Below are 20,397 nucleotides of genomic sequence, written 5' to 3' on the forward strand. Positions count from 1 at the left end.
TTTCAATTCCAGAAAATACATACTGTAAGCCAAAATATTTGTCTAATCCAGAAAAATACTTACTATTATTTAAAATGTTTGTCAGGAAATATTTCTACTGTCAAAAATATTTCGTCGCCTCGGAGCAACAGTAAGACATCTAATCCCAGGAATAACAGTAAGACTTCTAATCCCAGGAATAACAGTAAGATATCCTACTGTTGCTCCGAGTCGACAATTTGTCAATTTTAGGAAATACTTACTGTATATCAGAATACCCGATGTAAATGCTCTGTACATTAATAATTTTGAAAGATTTCAACTGTGAATTATGTGGTATATTTAGTTTATTTAAAAATTAAGTTAAAGAAACATGCAGTGAAAGATTGATTGAAAATAAGGCAAAGGAAAAAATGGTGTAGTACTATTTTTTACCATAAAGTATTCACTTACCTCTACATTCTGGTTTTTTGTATCGTTTTGAATGTTAAAAATAACTTCTGTTGTTATTACTGTGCATTTTGTAACTCCAAGTATAGCAATTAGTTCTTTACATTTTAAGTATGGCCAACACATTATTAGCAGCTAATCGATATAGGGACGCATTTTCTCATCGATGCATAGAAATTTTCTTCAGATATTTCATTGAGTTATACTGAAAAAACACATTTCGTTACAAGAATGTCGGTGAAATTGATTTTTAGTTTTTTTTTTTTTGAAGGAAAAGTAATTTATATTACTTTTATGTGAAAAAAACTGAAACTTTTATTGAGCAAAAGTATTCTACATTTTCATTTGTTTAAAAAAAATCTTGTCAAGTTAAAAATCGGTTCTTTATCAATTTGATAAAAATGAAAAAAAAAAAATGTAGAAATTTGATTGGAAAAAGTACAAGTTTAGTGCGCAATTCCTAAAATGTTCGAAGTCTATGCGAATACTTTTGAGTGTGACGTCACTCACGATAGGATTTAAAAGAGAAGTTTTGTATTTCTGAAGCGAGTTGAAATGCCGAAAGGTGTGGAATTTCGTCAAATAAGGTTTCCGTTGATAACTTATGTTCTGAAATCATACCCTAACTCGGCCACACCCAGAGTACACACAAATATGAAACCATGAGTCTGAACACGAAAAATTGTTCACATATTTTTATTGAAGGCATAAAGGAAGATGTTATTGATTAGATGTTACTGACAGCAAAGTGTCTAAAAAACTTTAAATAGCTGGTATTGGCCTATGATTTAAGATGTAAACGGTTTGACAGCAGTTTTAGATGTCTAGTTGCGACTTGACTGGGATGAGCCAGGAAAAATCATTTTTGAAGTTAAAACTTCGAAAAAATTAGTAACATTTAACAGAGAAATAGGATCATCCGAAACGTTAGCAATAGCCACAGATATTTATATACGCATAGTGCTAAATGTTGATAGCACATCTAAAGTATGCTTTTGTAAAGATGCAAAATAAATTCAAAATTATGTGACAGTATTTTTTTATAGCAATGTCTAACGACCCAGAAAAAAGTAGATACTATTTTGACACCTTTGTTCACTTTTCCTCTGCTCCAGGATGTTTCAGTAATTATTTGATCTTTCAAATGAAATAAATTTGCTGTGTTCAATTGAACTTCGTAATTGAAGGTGATTGCAATGACAGACTTATTTGTAAACAATGAGGCATTTTAAACGAGCACAAGTGAGAGTCAACAAGAAACGAATACTTTCGGTATTCAAACAGGTATCTGTGATGAGGCGTTCGGAGCTAAAGTTGATCATGTCCATGAACGACTTGATTCACTTTAGCTCTAAACGCCTCATTCAACACAAAACTTTTTGAGCTTTTATTATATGAGCCGTTCAGAGCTAAAGTGGATCAACTCATTCATGGACTTGATCCACTGTAGCTTTGAACGCCTCATATAAGTACTCAGTACCCATGAGTAGAGCAACGGCAGCAGTTCGTAACAAACTGACATTCATGGGCCATTCCACTTTGATGTATCAATTGTTGCACCAACCACCCTACAATGACTCCAAATAAGTTCATTCAATGTTTCATTGCACGAACTTGATTTTGAACATGAAGTCTATTTCTATTTAATGGAATGAAATTTTTCAAAATTTCTAGAAACAATATTAAATAATATTTTTTGGCTCAGTGACTAACGCTTCTCATGAGACCCGTGAGAAAAATGCTAAAATCATTTGTTTTGTTGCAGACACATTTCATTTTTCATTACTTATATATGCAATATTATAATTAAAGATAAGTTTTTAATAAGAGAAGATAAGATTTTTGTACCGGTATTTCAGTGGTGGAAAAATAGCTCGGCAATAAATTATTGTTCACTAATATTAAAATCATTTTATTAGTGAATAATAAAACCAACAATTTCTTGAACTAATGAGTAAATGTTACTAATAAATCATATTTACGTACTAAGTGATTTCTCTAAGACTGAAATAGTTTGTACTTCTAAAATAAGAAATGTAAGCGAGATAAGAAATACATGGTAAGATTAAAACTGAAATGTTTCATTTTTAGTCACTGAAAGTATTCATTCGGCGTTTGTTTCTCTTTTTCCGTATCAGAGGTAATCACTAAGTGTATTTAAACGAAGACATAAACATACATATAAGAGCGTTAAAAAATCACTAATTCGCAACAAAATGCAAATATACAACAATGTAAAAAACAGTTTTGCAACACATTGCATTTTTTAACGTTGTTGTATACTTATTTTTACTTTTTAGAGCAAAGGTATTTGTTTCTGAAATGAAGGTATGTTTGAACAAGTGTTTAGCTGGGCAGTTCTCATCTGTGTCCATTGTATTTTGTAATTAAATATATTTTTCTCTTATTCAGCTGTAAATTGAAAGCAATATAAAGAAAAACAAATATATGGTAATCTATTTTGTATCAACCCCAAGAGACAAAATATAACATGAATTCCACGCGTTAACATTATAAAAGAAAGTCAAATATTTATCTCAGCATGAATTTTGGTAATTAGCTGCACATGTGAAAACGAAAATTTCCCATAGTAAATCAACTCTCAGAGGATTTGAATAAAGTTTTAAGTTCGAAGTTAGACGGAAGTAGATAAAACTGTTACTGAACCTCCCCAACTGATTTGTCAACTTCCATGTATGTGGCCCGCACTTGGAAGTTAAGCCGATAATTTTAGTCAACTAATCCTGTTTAGAGTAATTTCCGATCTGATGTTTCATTGGTTGTTTGATCTACCATCTTGTTATCCTTAATTCACGAAGAAGGATTTTCGTCTGTATCAGATTATGTCCCTTTTAGTGAAAGCCTTAAGCCTTTTACCCTAGAGATAAATAAGGATGACGATGCATTATCTAGTATTTATTTAAAATTCAATTTAAATAGTAAAATATAATGCTTAAATACAGTGATAAATTTTTTTTTAACGTAAATAAAAATATTTATTGAAATTCATTGAAATTTGAGACATAAATATTTCGAGCATTTTCAGGATAAAATAGAATTTGGTTGCTAACAAGAAAAGCAAGAAAAGGAAACAATATCATGCAATGAGCTATAAGACGGTATGCGGTGTTTTTTCGTAAGGCTATACACGAAAACTGTCCGACAGCTAATAGCATTTTTCTTTTTCATGATCAGCAGTATAATTTTATAGAGCTAGTGACGTTTTTCAAAGTGCATCGCAAGGCTCAAATGTTGCATTAATTATTAACAGTCTGGAAGAAATTTCGATAATTTCCTTTCATAAAATAAAGTGTTAAAATTATCTATCGTAGCTAATAATAAAATATGTTATTGGGTATATTATATAGATATAGAATTATTATCTCTGCCCCTCGTTGCATATCAACAAAGTTTTAACCAGTCATGCAATATGCACATGAATTTTCTTATTGTGTACCAATAGTTCACTTTAATTACAAAATACGAAATAAGACTACGATCTGTGTGAATGAATTTTTTTTGAAACTTGCGCCAAAATAATATATATATATAACTTTTCAGCTCAACAAGATTAAACTTTCAAGGAGAGGAAATTTGATTAAAATGCCTCAAAATATGGCAGTATTTTCACTTCAGAGTAAGCAGACTCTTGACAGCTACCATACTATCAAGAGAGCTAGCAAAATAGCTGTCAAGAAGCGCATCTGTTTGAAGTGAAGGCAAGCAAGGAAATAGAATAGCACCGTTTGAAAGTGTCAGCCTCGGGAGAGAAGTATAGTAAACATCACATTTCCTATATGTTTTTCCGGAAAATCGTATACTACCATATTATATTTGTATTTGACTTCGAAGAAGTGATCTCAGTTTGCACTATAACGTAATTGAATGCTATTAATGGGTCAAAGTCATTATTAATCAACTGTTTATAAAACTGCACATTACTGATCATTTGAAGATAAACTTAATATAAAGTTTAAATTTTCTATTTAAAACTGAATTTATAGTAATAGTACACTAAAAATGCTTATACAAGTGGTTTATGCAATTTCATTTTTACAAAAAAAAAAAAAAAAAAAAGAAAAAGAAAGAAAGAAAAAGAAAATGTCGCGGGTATTACTGATATGAGTAAAATATGAAGAAGTAGCACTTAACAACAGCAAAAAACTATAATTAGTATTATTAATTTTGTGCAGTATGGGTGAAAATAACATAACTTTCTCAACAAAGACAAATATTTAAAAAGAAAATGGTTTGAAAGGCTTTTCAGTTTTAATGTCTTGTAAAATCATTATACACTTAAAGCAATATTACCAGTGCAACAAAAGTTGACTTTAGGAAAGAAACTCCAAGTTCTTCAAATGCGATTGAGATCTTTTGGCATGGATCTCGTAAAGTAGCTACGTGGCATAAGAAGCATGAACACACGATCTTTGATAAAAACTCCATAAAAAAATCGCATGGAGTTAGTTTTGGAGAGTGCAAAGGCCACGGAAGATGATGGTCGTCGTCAGAACATCATCTGATATAGCGAAAAGGAAGCTCGTTATTGAGGAAAAAGCAAACTTCTTTAAGAAAATGGAGAGGTGTCCTATTTTGTTTGGAAATGAACGACCATTGATCGTGACATGTTACAGCAAAACATGTCACGATCGTGATATGTTCTGAAGTACAATTCGACTTCGTCTACCAGACTTAGTTTTTTTTTAGCTTAGTATAGATGAATAAAAATCAGATCACTTTGCTCGATCGAATCAGCGGAATTACCACAAAGTTACCTTTTTTTTTCTCTTAAATTCTAAGATTTTTGTTTTGTTTTGTTAGCGAGTTTATTAACTTATCATTTCAAAATGCATGTATGGGATGATGTCTTTTCTTATTATTGTTTTTGTAGCAAACAAGCTCGATTACAGCACGGTCTGGCCACCGATGTCTTTCTCTCCCCGCAGACCAAGACTGTCTTGAAAGAATAAATTTTGAGTCAATTGAAGCATCCACGATGCTGTGACGAAGACCCTAACCAAGATCTCCGTCGAAGCCATCCTGGGAACCGTGATAGAGCGCATGGAAAAAGTTCGTGGATGTCCAAGGGAATAAACTTGGAAACATAAAAAACGTTCGTAACCAGACATAAAATGGTGGTAGAATGTAGGCTCGTCACCAGCCATGACTCTCCTAAAACACCTGCATCGTTTTCGTATCATTTCATGTTATTTCTGCAGTCTCTGTGATCTGGGACCCATCATGGATGTTGACTATCCCGTCATTTGTCATGCTCTATCCAAACGCTCCCTTGCGAACCGATACTGGGAGGTCCGGAACCTTTTAGATTCATAGACTGTTGCTATAGTGATTTTTTGTTTTGTTTTGTATATTTCTTTATTTCCTTATTCCAGTTGGCCTTCTGTATCTGTAGTTGTCTTACAATTTGACCATTAGAAATAAAGTAAACAACTTATCTCAGGTAAAACCATGTCTCCTACATATAGTCGAGAACACACAGCATAAGACCCTGCTTAATATATAATTACTTTCACACCCTATAAAATTTGAAAGCAAAATATAAAATTTAATTTGATGTACAAGAAATGATTTCTTTATAGAATTACTCTCTCTTTCTCAAAAAAAAAAAAAAAAAAAAAAAAAAAAAAGACAGGGGTCTCTCACGTACGTAGAGCAAATCAACCTAAGTCTGCTACTTTCTCATACGACTGTCAGTTCTGGGCACATACGCTCTCGAGAATTAAAGCCGTTTCATCAACTTAACCAACTGAACCTCCTGCATTGACTGCACCTTGCATGGTTAAATTTCGGAGGGGGATATAAATTGCTTTGATCCTTCTCATGATAAAAAAAGGGACATTTCTGAATTGCGGAGGGGGACATAACCCCCATATCTCGCCATTTGTCCACACCGCTTGTATTAATGTGTTCAATAAACGCAATAAATATATTGATTTAAACAACTCCATTACTTTCCGGACACACCTTGCACGAATCTCCCTTAAATCTGACAGTGCCACACATTATTAACCTCCTCTTCATAAACAAAGAAAGGAAAAAAAAAAACTTTCCCTAAATAATTTGAATGTAAGAAATAATTCACCGGAACATATCTTCATTAGCGTTGTGAGTAATCTATTGCTATTTACGCCCACCATCAATATTTCCTCTTTCGCCAAGTCATCAGACATGAAAGAAAAAAATTAAAATCTTCCAATGAGGTGGTTGATTTGATGGGGCGTTTGCATAGTTAGCTTCATTCCATTAAAGAAATGTCTTCATTTCTATCACTACGAATATTCAGCTAATAAGCATTATTTAAAAAGAAATATAATTAGCACCACACGCAGTCAGGAATATCTAACAGGCATTTTGAAGTGATTTTTTAAGTTGGAAGTTTAATATTACTGGTTATTCATTTCCCCAGAGACAAGGATTTTTTTTACCCTTCTTTCTTGATGAATACTCATTAATTGCTATTGCTTTATTAGTGATATCAGCCCTCCATAATCATTTATTTAGCTTAGTTAACATTGACTTGTTTTATCATGAAAAACTTTTAAACACTTTTTCTAATGTGATTAATGGTTTGAAAATTTTGCAAATGCTTCATTATTTTATTGATATTTTTATTAAATGGTTGCATTTTGGGACATTTAAAAGTAATGTTGGTACTTTGAGTTTGAAAAAAAAAAAATGGAAAAATTTGTTGAAGAATTGAGAGAAGAAAAGGTGAAATAAAAATGATCCGTCCTACTGAAAGATTTACATCCTGTTTTTAGATTCGAGCAGTATGAATGGGGTAGGTTGAAATATTTGAGTAGCTAAATTAAAAGAAACGCACATAGTTCTGGTTATATTCATTTGTTGTCTCTTAAGCATTGCATCAATGTTGTTTCAGGACTTTTGGTTTTCAAGTTATTCTGGCAGATCGATGTTTGGGATTTAAAGCAAAATAAGTTAAGTTATAATTCTTCAAAATAATGATTTACTTTTGATATTGATCTAATCTGAAGTTATGTTATCATATTGCTTTAAAACCATACATATTAGTAACATCATTTGAGGCAGTGAGAAGCAAAGGGATTTAAGTGGACATTTTCAAGTTTTGAGTAAAACGCGTTTAAAGATAACATCCTAGTTAGGCTTTCATTGAATTTTTTTTCTAAATCATGCTGTATTGCAGCAACTACCAGGGCTACTAGTACCATCTCTTGCCCCAAGAGGTTCACTCACCGTGTGTACTGGTTATCTCCAAATTTTTACTTTGCCACTTACATCCCTTCGCATCTCACTGCCTCATTTGATCGGAAACTTTTACATGTAATCATAGCTCTCTTTGGTTTCGAGTAACAGATGAAATATTGTGTTTAAACACTTTAAGAGCCATTTTGAAGCAGTGTTTCAACATGCCTGCTATACTTGTCCTTCATTTGAAGGTATAAAAATTTTAAAACCTTCTTTCGGAATTATAGGAGAGGGTAGCCGAAAGAGGGTAGGTATTCGTATGCCGCCAAATGGTGTGCAATCGGCGATGCATAGATACGGCGTGTTTACCCGAGTAACCCTCGATTTTAAATAAGTCCCAGCAAAGCGGCGGTAAAGCGACATGGCGTAGCCTGGTTTAAAATAAAAAAAAATGTACATTTCTAAAAAAAAATGAAGCCTTGTAACTTGTGATTAGTCGAAGACCAGTTAATTTTTTTAACACCATCCACCTATAAACTACGATGGTCATTCTGTTTGAAATGTTCTGTTATAATTTAAAGATGTAACTAAAGTTTTGATTTGAGGTTAGGCTTGAAAACATATAAAGCCGTATAGAAAGTTTGAAGAAAGACACTTTAGTGTTATTAAGAGGTGTTATGAGATGTAAAGACAGGTGTTTTGAGATGTAAATAGATGTTATAAGATGTATTTCTTTCTTATAGATGTTTCTTTCTTTGTCTTTAATATTTAATTGTTTTAATATTTAGGCATTTAGAAGCACCTCTGGCGACTACCTTTGGATCCTGCAGTCACTCTTATAGTGATTCACATAGTGATTTTTGGGGCCAAGTTTGGTGACATTTGGCTACATTTCTTATGTTACATATCATCACTCGCTTATGACCATCATCAAGCTTACGTGTGATGACGGCATTCACTTAACAGCCAATTCGAAGGGATCTTTAGACGGACATACATACTCGTACTTACATACACACGTACATTCATAGATATGTTCAGATTTTAATCGTATAGATTTTGATTTTCAATGCGTGGAAAAAGTTGTGAATTACTGGCAGACATTAGTCGGTTAATACTGAACGTAAGTGACCATTTAATTACGAAATCTCTCTTTTTAACTATTATTGAAAATGATTTGAATTATAGTGAACTAAACAGAAAAATGATTAATCATTTAATCGTGATATTTTTATGGACACTTAGGAACAATTTCATTTTATTCCTGTGATTTTACACTGAAAAAAAAATCCAAAAGGTTGTGGGTGTACCTAAAATCTGCTAATAACATATTTGGCTAAAACCAGGAAAGTTTCCCGCTAAAAAGTAGTAACCTTCCTGAAATTAACCTGGAATCTTTCTGAACAATTCAGAAACCTCCCTAATCAAAGCCAATCATGTTTCTAGAATAATTTGAAACCTTCAGTGAAAACTTATGTATGCGTATTGTAGTAACTTGGCACCTTCCTGACTTACCAGGAAAGCTTCTAAAGCAGATATGGTCGAAGCTAAGACAGAATTCCAAGCAATTCCTTCAAAGAAACAATATCCAGAGGCTGCCCTTCACCCTTGATTGTGGCCCGGTCCACCAGGAGAGGCCGTATCTAAGGTGAAGTAGATACACCTAATAAAGAATTCTAGAATATTTTTGCACTGATACACAAAAATGCTTTGTACCACAGTGTAAAATCGGCGTTCATGGAACTTGTTGCGATTCAGGAAGCTTTTTTCCAAAAAACGTTTGCAGGAAACTGGTGAAACCCCTAAATATCCCGAAACGTTACCTAAAAGTAATCTGTGACGTTTCAGATTTTCGTAGTGTATCAGGAAAACTAAATAAATGTTATAGAAATTTCAACTAAATGGTCAATTACTGGCAGTCCACCTTATCTATATTTTGTTCAACTTGTTGCCAATTTAAAACTTGTTTCGCTTAACTTAACCATATATGCATAATTTATAAATTACATTTTGTTCATGTTATTGAGACATCGGAATCTTAATTGTAGCAAAAAAAAAAAGTTCTCTTGTTTCAAAAACATACCGTTTATTTTTTTTTTTTTGAAAAACACCGTATGCTTTAGTATTCTATTTGAGCGCTTATAAGTTCTCAAAGGGTCAAACTCTGGTAAATGTTCTTCTAAGTAACGTAGAAACAGAACAAATGTGTATTTAAAATTTAATAGTGTAAAATTTTGCTATAACAAAGAAAAACAAAGGAAAAAAAAGTCCCCAGCTAATTTTTTAAACGTAGTCGGATACCTTTGTCTATTTTTTTTTTTCATTATATTATATGGAGACCGTGAAAGAACTATTCGTTAAAGAAGATAATTCTCATGTTTTATCATGAAAAGTTTTGTTTTTCTACTCAAGGTCTTACATGACACAAAAAAATAAGTTATCGTATGTATAAGCATTTGAAAAGTAGTAAAATTAGCTTCGCAAAGATAGTTTTCTGATTGTGTATTAAAACATCTTAATTTTTTGAAAACTAGTGTTTTTTACATTTATTTAGCAAAAAGTAATATCCTACTGACAAAAACATTGATCAAAACATTTTGTGTAACATATTATAATATTTAAAATTAACGATGTTAAAAATATTTACATTCATGAAAGATATAAAAAAAAAAGCTTTATACATAAATTTCGCTAACTAATAGTTTTCTTAAACCATGATTGCAGTTAATAGATTTCGAAAGCTTCAATTATTAATTTGAAATGCAAGTTCAATTAAAAAGGAATAAAAAAAAATCTGTAAATACTCTTACTGAAGACCAACAAGACTTCTAAGAGATAAAACTTTACAGTAAGATTTATTAACGATTAATTTAAATAAATGAGGCCTTTTCCCACCATCTCAATAATATCGATATTGAGAGAAAGCAATTAATCATGGAGATATAAATGAAATTACTATCCAGAGAGTTTGTCACATTTTCTACAAGGAATTATAATATAAATCTATACAGGGAAATTTAACTTTTGAATTCTTGTGAATGCAGGAAATTCTGTTGAATTACATTATGATTGCATTTTTGAAATTTGTTTTGAAGCTACACTGGTGTGCAAAAATTAAGGACGAAGTCGAAAAATTAGCATATCAGCTGAACGAAGAGGCAGAGCGGACAGAAAGACCAATCAGGAGATTAAGTAAGGTGATGTACGGTAGCACATGCGCAGATATGCAGGCAGACGTAATAGGGGAGTTCTGAGTAGTATAAAGCATGTTGTCGGTGTAAGATCAGTATTTCTGGCAAAGAGATTGCACGCCGTATAGCAGTTAAAATCACACCGAGTTGCTGCCTCAGCGAGAAATGGCGAATAATCAATCTGTTAGACGACATCTGGATGCTTTTACCCGAGGTCGAATCATTGGGAAGTTGGAGGAAGGCCGTAGTGTGACAAGTGTGACTGCAGAGTTCGGAATTGCTCACTGGAGACAATTTCAAACTACAGGAACATCTATCCGGGGGTTCAGTAGTGGTCGTCCACGAGGAACCACACCCGCAGATGACCGGTATATTGTCTTACAGGCCAGAAGAAACAGGCGGCAGACAGCGGGAGAAATCGCTAGACACACGACACAGGCGACTGGGCGACCGATATCGCGTTTTACCGTGGCCAGAAGACTGCACGGTGGTGATCTGTTTGCACGACGCCCTATACGGTGTGTACCTCTAACGCCTGCCCATCGGAGAAGGCGTTCTCTGTGGTGCCGGGAACACTGGAATTGGAGAGACAATGAATGGGGACGAGTACTCTTTACAGATGAGAGCAGATTCAGTCTGAGTAGCGATTCTCATCGCATACTCATCTGGAGAGAGCGGGGAAGCCGCAATCATCCCTCGAACATCATTGAAAGGGACAGGTATGGAGGTCGCGGTGTTCTCGTTTGGGGAAGCATTATGCTTGGTAGTCGTACAGACCTTCAAATCTTCGACGCAGGTTCAGTCAACGGGACCCGTTATTGTAACGAGATTCTTCTTCCATATGTGCGTCTTTTTAGAGGCGCTATTTATACATAAACAAAACCTATGTACCTAGATAGACCTAGGTACATAGGTTTTGTTGTAAACCTAGGATTTGGCTTCATCCAGACCCGTAATTTCGAATTTTCTTCTAGAAGGGTTTAAGGATATATATTTGATGAATATTACATGAAACAAAAACACAAACAGTTCCCATTTTTATAAATACACTCATATAATTTCTTCGAGCTAGGGGGCAATTGACCGCTACTCCCAAAATGACCGGTCTAAATTCGTCACCATATTTCTTCTGATACTCAAACTTATAGTAATTTGAATATAAAAATAAAATAAGAGTTTAAAAAACTAAAAAAAAACACGCTTTAGTAACAAAATGAACTAAAAAGTTAAAAATAATCTTTGGATCAAAAGTATATAAAATAATTGACCAAACACTTAATTTTATACTGTAATAAAAAAAGCGTGGGGGGTTGGATATTTACATTTTTGCATGGATAACAAGGGTAAGAAATTTAAGACAACTGATAAGAAGCCCCCCACGCTTTTTTTCTATTACAGTAAAATTAAGTGTTTGGTCAATTTCTTCATATACTTGTCATCCAATGATTATTTTTAACTTATTAGTTCATTTTGCTACTAAAGGGTTTTTTTTTCTTAGTTTTTTAAACTATTATTTTATTTTTTACTTTTTCGTTCATTTTGCTACAAAAGCGTGTTTTTTTAGTTTTTAAACTATTATTTTTTTAAAATAAGATTTAGATACTAAATATTGCTAACACTTGTAACACTTTAATGAAATCTTTGTGCGTGTGTTCGATTTTTATAATGGAATGTATCATAGTATTCTATTGCATTATTTGCATCAGAAATTTTGAATGCTTTCTAGTAAATTCATGTGCAAACATTGTTACACTCCGCAGCTCTGATTTGTACGTTGTAAGTAATTCTAATAAGCCACTGGCTATTTGTCTAAAGGAAAGTTGGACCCACAAACATACAAGTTAAGCTAATAAAAGCGTGTTAATAAGAATAAACTAATAACTAATCGCTAATAAATTAACTTGATTATAGAATATTGCACTGTAATCGGGTCTGAGGTTGCATTCCAAATTCTAAAAGAATCCGATCACAACAAGTTGGCGAAAATTGAGTTGCAAGATTATAAATTTAATTTCGGTGTAGACGGGATTAGAACAGCACGCCCAATGATTCCCGGAGGTGGACGCCAGCGAAGACCCGCGCCTTAGACCGCTCGGTTACGAACGCTTATAAAGAGGTGGAATGTACTAATAGTAATAAGCGACTAGCTCTTAGTCTCTTAGAATTGTTTATCTTGTTTGGCGGGAAGCTTTTCAAAGTTAAGTGCTTGCTTGGTGAGCAAAAAGCTTCCCGCCAAACAAGATAAACAATTTAAAAGATCTATCCATATTTCTGAGGAGTTGAAGGTGGGAGGAGGTTCTAATGGAAGTAGCTGCGATGAAAAAGGAGAAGAGGGAGGATGATAGTTTGGCAGATATTTGGCGGGCAAACTAGATATCATAACTTTTTATGGCTGAGGGTTTTTGGGTTTAGGATGTAGGTTTTCTTTTTTGTGCGGAAAAGTTAAACGTTTTCTTGGCGGGGAAATTTTTACAACAGGGTTGTTTTTGATGAGATATCACATCTTTTTGCATTGATATTATTACTTTGTCTGTATTTTTAGAATTGAGAACTTCAAGTCAGAAAATTTTCAATTGAAACAATGCTGTTTTGTGTTTTTAAGGAACAATAATGGCTAGCCTAATTTTACGTCAAGTTATTTTCTGACTATTAAGATTCTATGTTCATTTTGCGAGAATTGGGCGGTTTAAATTTTATTGCCCAATCCTTGTATCCTCTCTGTTCCAAAGAAAACTTCTTGGATAATAAAATACTATATTTTAAATTATATTGTTTTCGAATATTTTACAACTTTGCAATAAATTTTATTACAGTTTCTTTATTTGACAGATTATTCAACATTTTCATGAAGGCTTCTTTAAATGTTTTACAGCTTGAGGGCTATTTTAATCTAGCTTTTCACTTTTTGTTTAATTACATTTTTTCTTAAATCGTGGATTATTTTAAGCTTTATGGGATAATTTTAATAGTTTGGTGATTTATCTTTTTCTTGATAGAAGTCTTTGTCTTGCTTAATACCTAGTTTTGTTTCAAAGTTAATTTAAAAAACAAAATAACGCATGTTATCACCAAGCAAAAAAAAAAAAAAAAAGAAAAAAACTAAGCCATTAAATATTTTAAATTTGAATGTGTCAGAAGATCTATACAACTTTACTCGATGTCAAATCGCGAATATCCCAAACTTGCCATAGCGAATGCGCATGTTGCGCATGGACTAAGCTCATTAAAAGTCTTGCTTAAATTAATTGCAGAAATTTTTTCAGCTAACAAATTACTGCAAAGCACGGATATCCACACACGTATTTCATATATTTTCAATTCATTATGTGTTGTTTGTGAAAAATACATTAATTAAGAAAATAAGCAAACCAATAAAAAGTGCTATTTTTCGCTTTCAATTAAAAAGTTATATGTGCCGTATTCATATGCGTACAGTTTCATATAATTTGTCAAGTAAAATATTGTAATGGTTTAACCCCAGTTTCGCGCCGACATTTAAAATTTCTTCCCTCCATAAATATATCAAAACTGAAAAACAGGGGGAAGGAAATTTCGTATCGGCAAAACTTTGGGGGGGGGGGGGGGAGGGGGGACAGCATTCTAATCTCATTCATTAATTTGTTTCTCTGCTTAAGTATAAACAGCATAGAATCTGAAAACAGAAAGCCCAATGAGCTTAGTCTGCGCGCATGCGCAGTCGCTGTGGCAAATTTGTGATATCCGCGATTTAAGGTCTAGTTGCAACTATTGGATATGTTTTAGTCTTGATTGAGTTTCATTTCCTAAGACAACTTTGGAATAACTGTTAGATCTGTTCTAACCTTGCAATTGCAGTCCGAGATAAACAAACCCTATGAGCTGAGAGTAAGTACATAAGAATTTAGGGAAAATTAGTGATTTTCAACCTTCAATTACTCCGGCCCATGATGTCCCTGGGGGTTGAATTTTTGTATATGTACTCAATGGCCCCCCCCCCAAGAATATGTATACAAAAAATCATTACCGTAGCCCCACGGGGGGCTGTGATAGAACTCCGGGAAGGTACAATGTGGGGGGTAAAAACGAGGGGGAAGGGGAGGGGGGTCAAATGGCACAAAAGGCGCATCAGTAGGGCACAAGGAATGTGTATGCGAAATTTCAGCTTGATTCCTTTTTTCGTCTGTGCTGTAGCCCTGTCAAAGAAAGCGAAAACTTTTTTGAACAGCGATTATATAACTTTAATACCTCCTCCCCCTGATGGTCGAGGGTATTGTATTTTGGTTTACGGCGTTAGGGGCCACTAGAGATTGAGTGTACCAAAAATCAACTCCGGGGGTCTTCATGGGGCTGAGATACAGAGGGGTGAAAAACCCAAAAAACCCAAACTTGTTCTGTCGTGTAATCTTGTTCTTGGTCGCTTTTATTTTCTTTCGTCTTTGGCGGTGGATTTGCTTCTGTTGGCTGCTGACGTTTGGTTTCCTTGGCGGGGCGGGACGCTCCGGCGTCCCGTGATGAGGTAAAAACTCCTCATTTTTTTTTTTGAATTTAACAACCTACATACCTCTTATTTCCCCACTTTCCTCTATAATAGTTTAATTACATCTAATGAAGATTTTTTACTTTGATTCCCTATTGTTCTGTAGCTCTATATGCAGGTTAAGCGTATAGGTTTAATATATTAATTTCACATGAAGGAAAAACTTAATGAAGCACAAGTTGAATTGAAACACGTAATTGAAATGCTTCTCTCTTTGGTTGAAATACATCATTCAGATACTTCAGTTAAGGAGAATTGGTACCCTGTATACGCTTAATGTTAAACTGCTAAACGTTATGTGCCTTTTTCACACACACACAGACACACAAAATAAATAAATAAATGACGGAAAAACTTAGAACTTTCAGAGTATTTTTAAGAGGTATCGAGGAATCTACTGTTGTGAAATTTAAAGGCAAGTCTGTTTATTTCATATTTTATTAAATTTAATTAATAGTCACTTTTTAAATAAAAAATAAGACTGTTTTTGATCTTAAAAACAGCTGTTTAGGAAAAAGTGACTCCTAAACCAAAAATTTCACTTTAGTATAATTATGAACATGTAAATACGTAAATTGCGGTGAACATTTCAAAGTAATATGTAAAGTATTTTTCTAGAAAAATTACATGACTTTTTAAAATTTTTGACATTTCGATAAAATTGTGTTTGAAAGTAAAGTTCTACGTACATTTTAATGCATTCCTGTCCCATTAATATTTAAAATGAGTTTCTTTTTATCTACATAGAAACACGAATTCTGTGTCACTTGAAAGTTCTTGATCTGATTATCTCGAACATATTAAAACTGAAAAATTGATTTTTTAAGGTACCAACTCCCCTTAAAAAAAATATGAAAAAAACTTACTGAAACACCAATGAAGTGCAAATTTTCAACTGCATTGGATAGCTGTTGCGCCATAACATGTTTGTCATATGTGAAATCTCCCAGCGTAATTGATGAGTTCGTTGATCTCCACATTTCCTCAACATGATTGAAAGCCAAAGCAATAGCCCACACAGCATCATAAGTGTGAGGGATGTAGCCTATAGATCGTGGTGCAGCATTGTATCCTATATCAGCCAGGACATCTAGTATAGTCTGCAAAGGAAAAGCGTAATCCACTCATCAACTGTGATAGTTCAAAGCGACAACGCCTTAAAGTAGTTCAATGAACTCATTGTAAATGTAGATAAAATAGGTCGTGGTTCATTAAGTTAATTTCAATCTTTCTCGTCATTAAATCATTTGAGTTTAAAACATTTTATACTTCAAAAAGGCAGTAAACTTAATGAAAGACATGAAAATACACTAATGAATTTTTTACACTATTTCATTGTTCAAGTTGCTTTGTAAACAAATTATTCGCTTGTAGCTAACGGGATAAAATCAGCCAAGTTTAAACGCATTGCTGGATTAAGGATACACCCTTTTCACATGAATGCTCATAAATTATAGTATATATATATTGCGGTTATCAATTTATCAAACATCAAGGGGAATCAAGAATTCATAATTAGGAGTTGAAATATGTATGGTTTAATTAATAGTTATGGAAGAGCATTGTTTACGTACATAACTGTTATTAAGGTAGCTCCAAAACATAAGAAGCTCCTTAATATCCTAAAGAAAGAATCTTAGAGCAGGAATTAGGAACTGGGAATCTGCCCAATAAATGGCTTAGGAAAAGCCGAGGCAAAAATCCCAAGTCCCATGGTTCAACTACGACGAATAGGAGACACGTTTTAAATGAAACTAGTAAAAGAAGTCTATCATGGGACTTGGGTTCCTTGCTTCATGAAATGAAGGCTTCACTCTCTCCACCTTTTACCTCTTCTCAATGGTGAGGCGCTGTAAATTTCAACGGTATCTTTGCTTAATGCTTAAAAATTATTTTAGTAATTTTACTAACTTGATGAAATACTGAAAGTTTTACCAATGCTTACGATATGCAAAGAAAATGAACAAAACTACAATTTCTTTAACACTCACTTCATTAAAAATTGTAGAAAATACCGATTCATTACTTCTTGACCTATAACAGTTGGTGACCACAAGACATTTGATAGTCAATTTCGTATAAATAAAATCATGACATTATATCCAGTGGACAATAAAAATTAATGTCCAATTCGTAACATTCACATCAGCTGATCTACAGCTGCTATTTTGAAAGATTTACTACTTTTGAAACAGTTCGTTAGAACTCCTGACTCTTGAATATTCTACAATTCTTCTAGCTTGAATTGTTTGAAGAAGAGGACAGCGAGTTTGCGGACGACCCCACCAATTGATGAAGCAAAACAACTGGCAAAAACGGTCAAGGTCCTGACAGCATTTTGTTTTTTTTGAAGATAATTTATACCTATTTTTCAACTACTAAATTGACTTCAAAGTTTAAAAATGTAATACTGGAAATTATTGTGTTATGTATATATATATATATATATATATATATATACACACACAGTGGCGTCACTACGGGGAGGAAGGAGTGTGGTCCTCCACGGGTGTCACCCGGCAGGGGGATGACACCCAAAGTGGAATAGCAATTTTTTGAAAAAATTAAATGCTAAAATATATTTCTAACATTACAAATTTGAAAATTTTCTAGGGGAAGGGGGCGGCCACCCACATCATGGCGTAAGTATTATGCCCAGGATTAGGTTCATGTTGTCAAAATTTAGACCTAGTAGTGACTTCCTCTTAAACCAAAAGAGCTGAAATCCGTTATTTTCCCCTGTATTTGAGATACGTTTGAAATCATTAAGGAGCCATGAATTTCATACATCCCTTTACTTATTGGACCTCGGAATGACTCTGCACATATGCGTCTAGGGCAAGTTATATAAAAAGGTGTCATATTTTTTATTTGTCTTTTGTACACTAAGATTAACCCACCTAAAATTTCATAATAACACAAATGAGGCAGTGAGAAGCAAAGGTATGTAAGTGGCAAAATTAAAGATTTGGAGATAAACAGTACAAATTGTAGGTGAACCTATCCTCTGCCTTGGGGCAAGAGATAGTACTAGAAGCCCTGGTAGATGTTGTTATACAGCAGGATTTAGAAAAACTTTTCGTTTAAAGCCTACCAAGGACGTTATATTTAAACACGTTTTACTAAAAACTTGAAAATTTCCACTTACAGCTCTTTGCTTCACACTGCCTCAAATGTAGTTGTTTCTAGAAATTGAATGAATTTCATATTTTCATATAACAGTGAAATATATATATATATATATATATATATATATATATATATATATATATATCGGTACCGCTTTATATATTCCCCTGGTTTTCAGGATATTTTGCACAATACCAGAGATCAGAATTAATTCTTTATTAAATAAACACTTCATCATGTTGAAAATTTACTTACAATCATAGAAATCGCCGACCCGTTTTCACGGAGCTCATAATGACTGCTAACGGTGACAACACTTCGAATATCGTTCGCTATTCGGCGTCTATTACATACTATATCAGAAGATTCCCGCCACCATAATTCAGCGGCATCCCCGAGTAAAATCCACACGTATTCACCAACATGCATGCCAAGCTTGTAAATCTAAACGAGGGGAAAATTTTTTCAATTAAGGAAAGAAGAGATGATTAAAAAATCCAAAATCATTATTACTCTCTTTAAAAGTTTCTGCAGCGTTGATAAGAAAGCAACCGTGCTATAAATGTATTTTATTTTTCATTTTATAAACATTTTTAGTTAATTAAAAATGCCATATAAACAGCTATGTAGTTTTAGACAGGTCTTTAAATGCATAGGAGCTACCTCCTGAACTCTTTTTCATTTTCATGAGAATTTTTACTTATTTGACAGATCTCAGACCATTTATCAATTAAAGTAAGTTCTAAAGACTATATTGCTCCCACTCCTGTTTTGGTTAGAAATTAAGGAAATGTATAAAATAAATAATATTAATTTTTACGATAAAAAGTTTAATATTCATGCTGAGTTCTTAAAGAGAAAATTTGATTTTGTATGCGAAACAAAATTTTTTACCTTTATTTCATATTTGTGCGCTCTTTCGTATTGAAAGTGTACTTAACATTGTAACCGGTAAAATAAATATAAAGTTTATAAAATATATATATATATGTTTGAAAACAGTGATCAATCTCGTGAACAAGTTGATATGTAATTTTGCTTCAAAGAACTGGGATTAGTAAAAAGCATTAGGCAAAAACGACAGATTTATGTTGGATGCATATTTGAAATGAAAATTCACCAAAAGCGAATAATAAAATAAATGGAAACCCATTTTACATGCATTTCAAATGCTTTAAAAAACGAAACACTCACTAAATCGCATTAAAAATTTCAAACCTTTGCAAAACGTAAAACACGTTTAATGCATAACGCTAAGAAGTCGTTGCTCTTCAAATACAACGTAACTCACAGAAAACTAAACAGCACAAGTGTATCGAACTCTAATTACAGCAAATTTAGATTGAAATGCTTTTACAGAAGAACAGTTTTAATGAAAATAAGCGGTAAAATAAAAAAGCATAATAACTGAGATTCTTTAAATTGTTTGAGTTTTAGAATGTAGTTTCTGCCTTTAAGTTTTTGAAAATGTTCTACATCTAGTACTTCACAAAATGTGTTTATGTAATCTGCGATTCAGGCGTAACTTATACGAATAATAAAACATACTTGAAAGAAATTTAGGCAAAAGCATTACTCATCTCAAGTCTACGTTCTCTGTGTGTTATGCACTAAAAAAATGCGTAAAGTTACCAGTATAAATGGGTGCAGCGTTACACGAATTCTGAAGTGTGTAGTATCATTGTTTTAAAAACTCAAATTGTTGGAGGAACATTGCACTATGGTTTCAGTAGCGCATGCGTGAAGATCAGAATCGGCGGAGTACATGTAAACTCTTATTAGTGAAACGAAAACCGGCCTTTGCGGCCGAACGGTAAAAGCTCTCGCTTTGCGAGGTGTCTGTGAGACTCGCGTTGAAGGTTCAGACACCGGGTGTTATTTCCTCTATTAGTGCAATTAAACTGTGTATTTGTATATTAAAATAAATACTTGGTGTATATTGGT

General features: G+C 33.3%; 1 protein-coding gene across 1 annotated transcript in view; it reads right to left on the reverse strand.

Moving 5' to 3' along the window:
- LOC129219050 (gamma-aminobutyric acid type B receptor subunit 2-like) overlaps positions 1–20,397 on the reverse strand; it is a 156,802-nt gene that overhangs the window by 62,949 nt on the left and 73,456 nt on the right. Inside the window, exons 7-8 of the mRNA XM_054853370.1 lie at positions 18,709–18,897; positions 16,191–16,424 (exon numbers count right to left, since the gene is read on the reverse strand). Of these exons, the coding sequence (XP_054709345.1) occupies positions 16,191–16,424; positions 18,709–18,897 (423 nt within the window). The remainder of the gene's footprint in view (positions 1–16,190; positions 16,425–18,708; positions 18,898–20,397) is intronic.

Source organism: Uloborus diversus, chromosome 3, assembly GCF_026930045.1.
Source record: "Uloborus diversus isolate 005 chromosome 3, Udiv.v.3.1, whole genome shotgun sequence".
Taxonomy (NCBI): Eukaryota; Metazoa; Arthropoda; class Arachnida; order Araneae; family Uloboridae; genus Uloborus; species Uloborus diversus.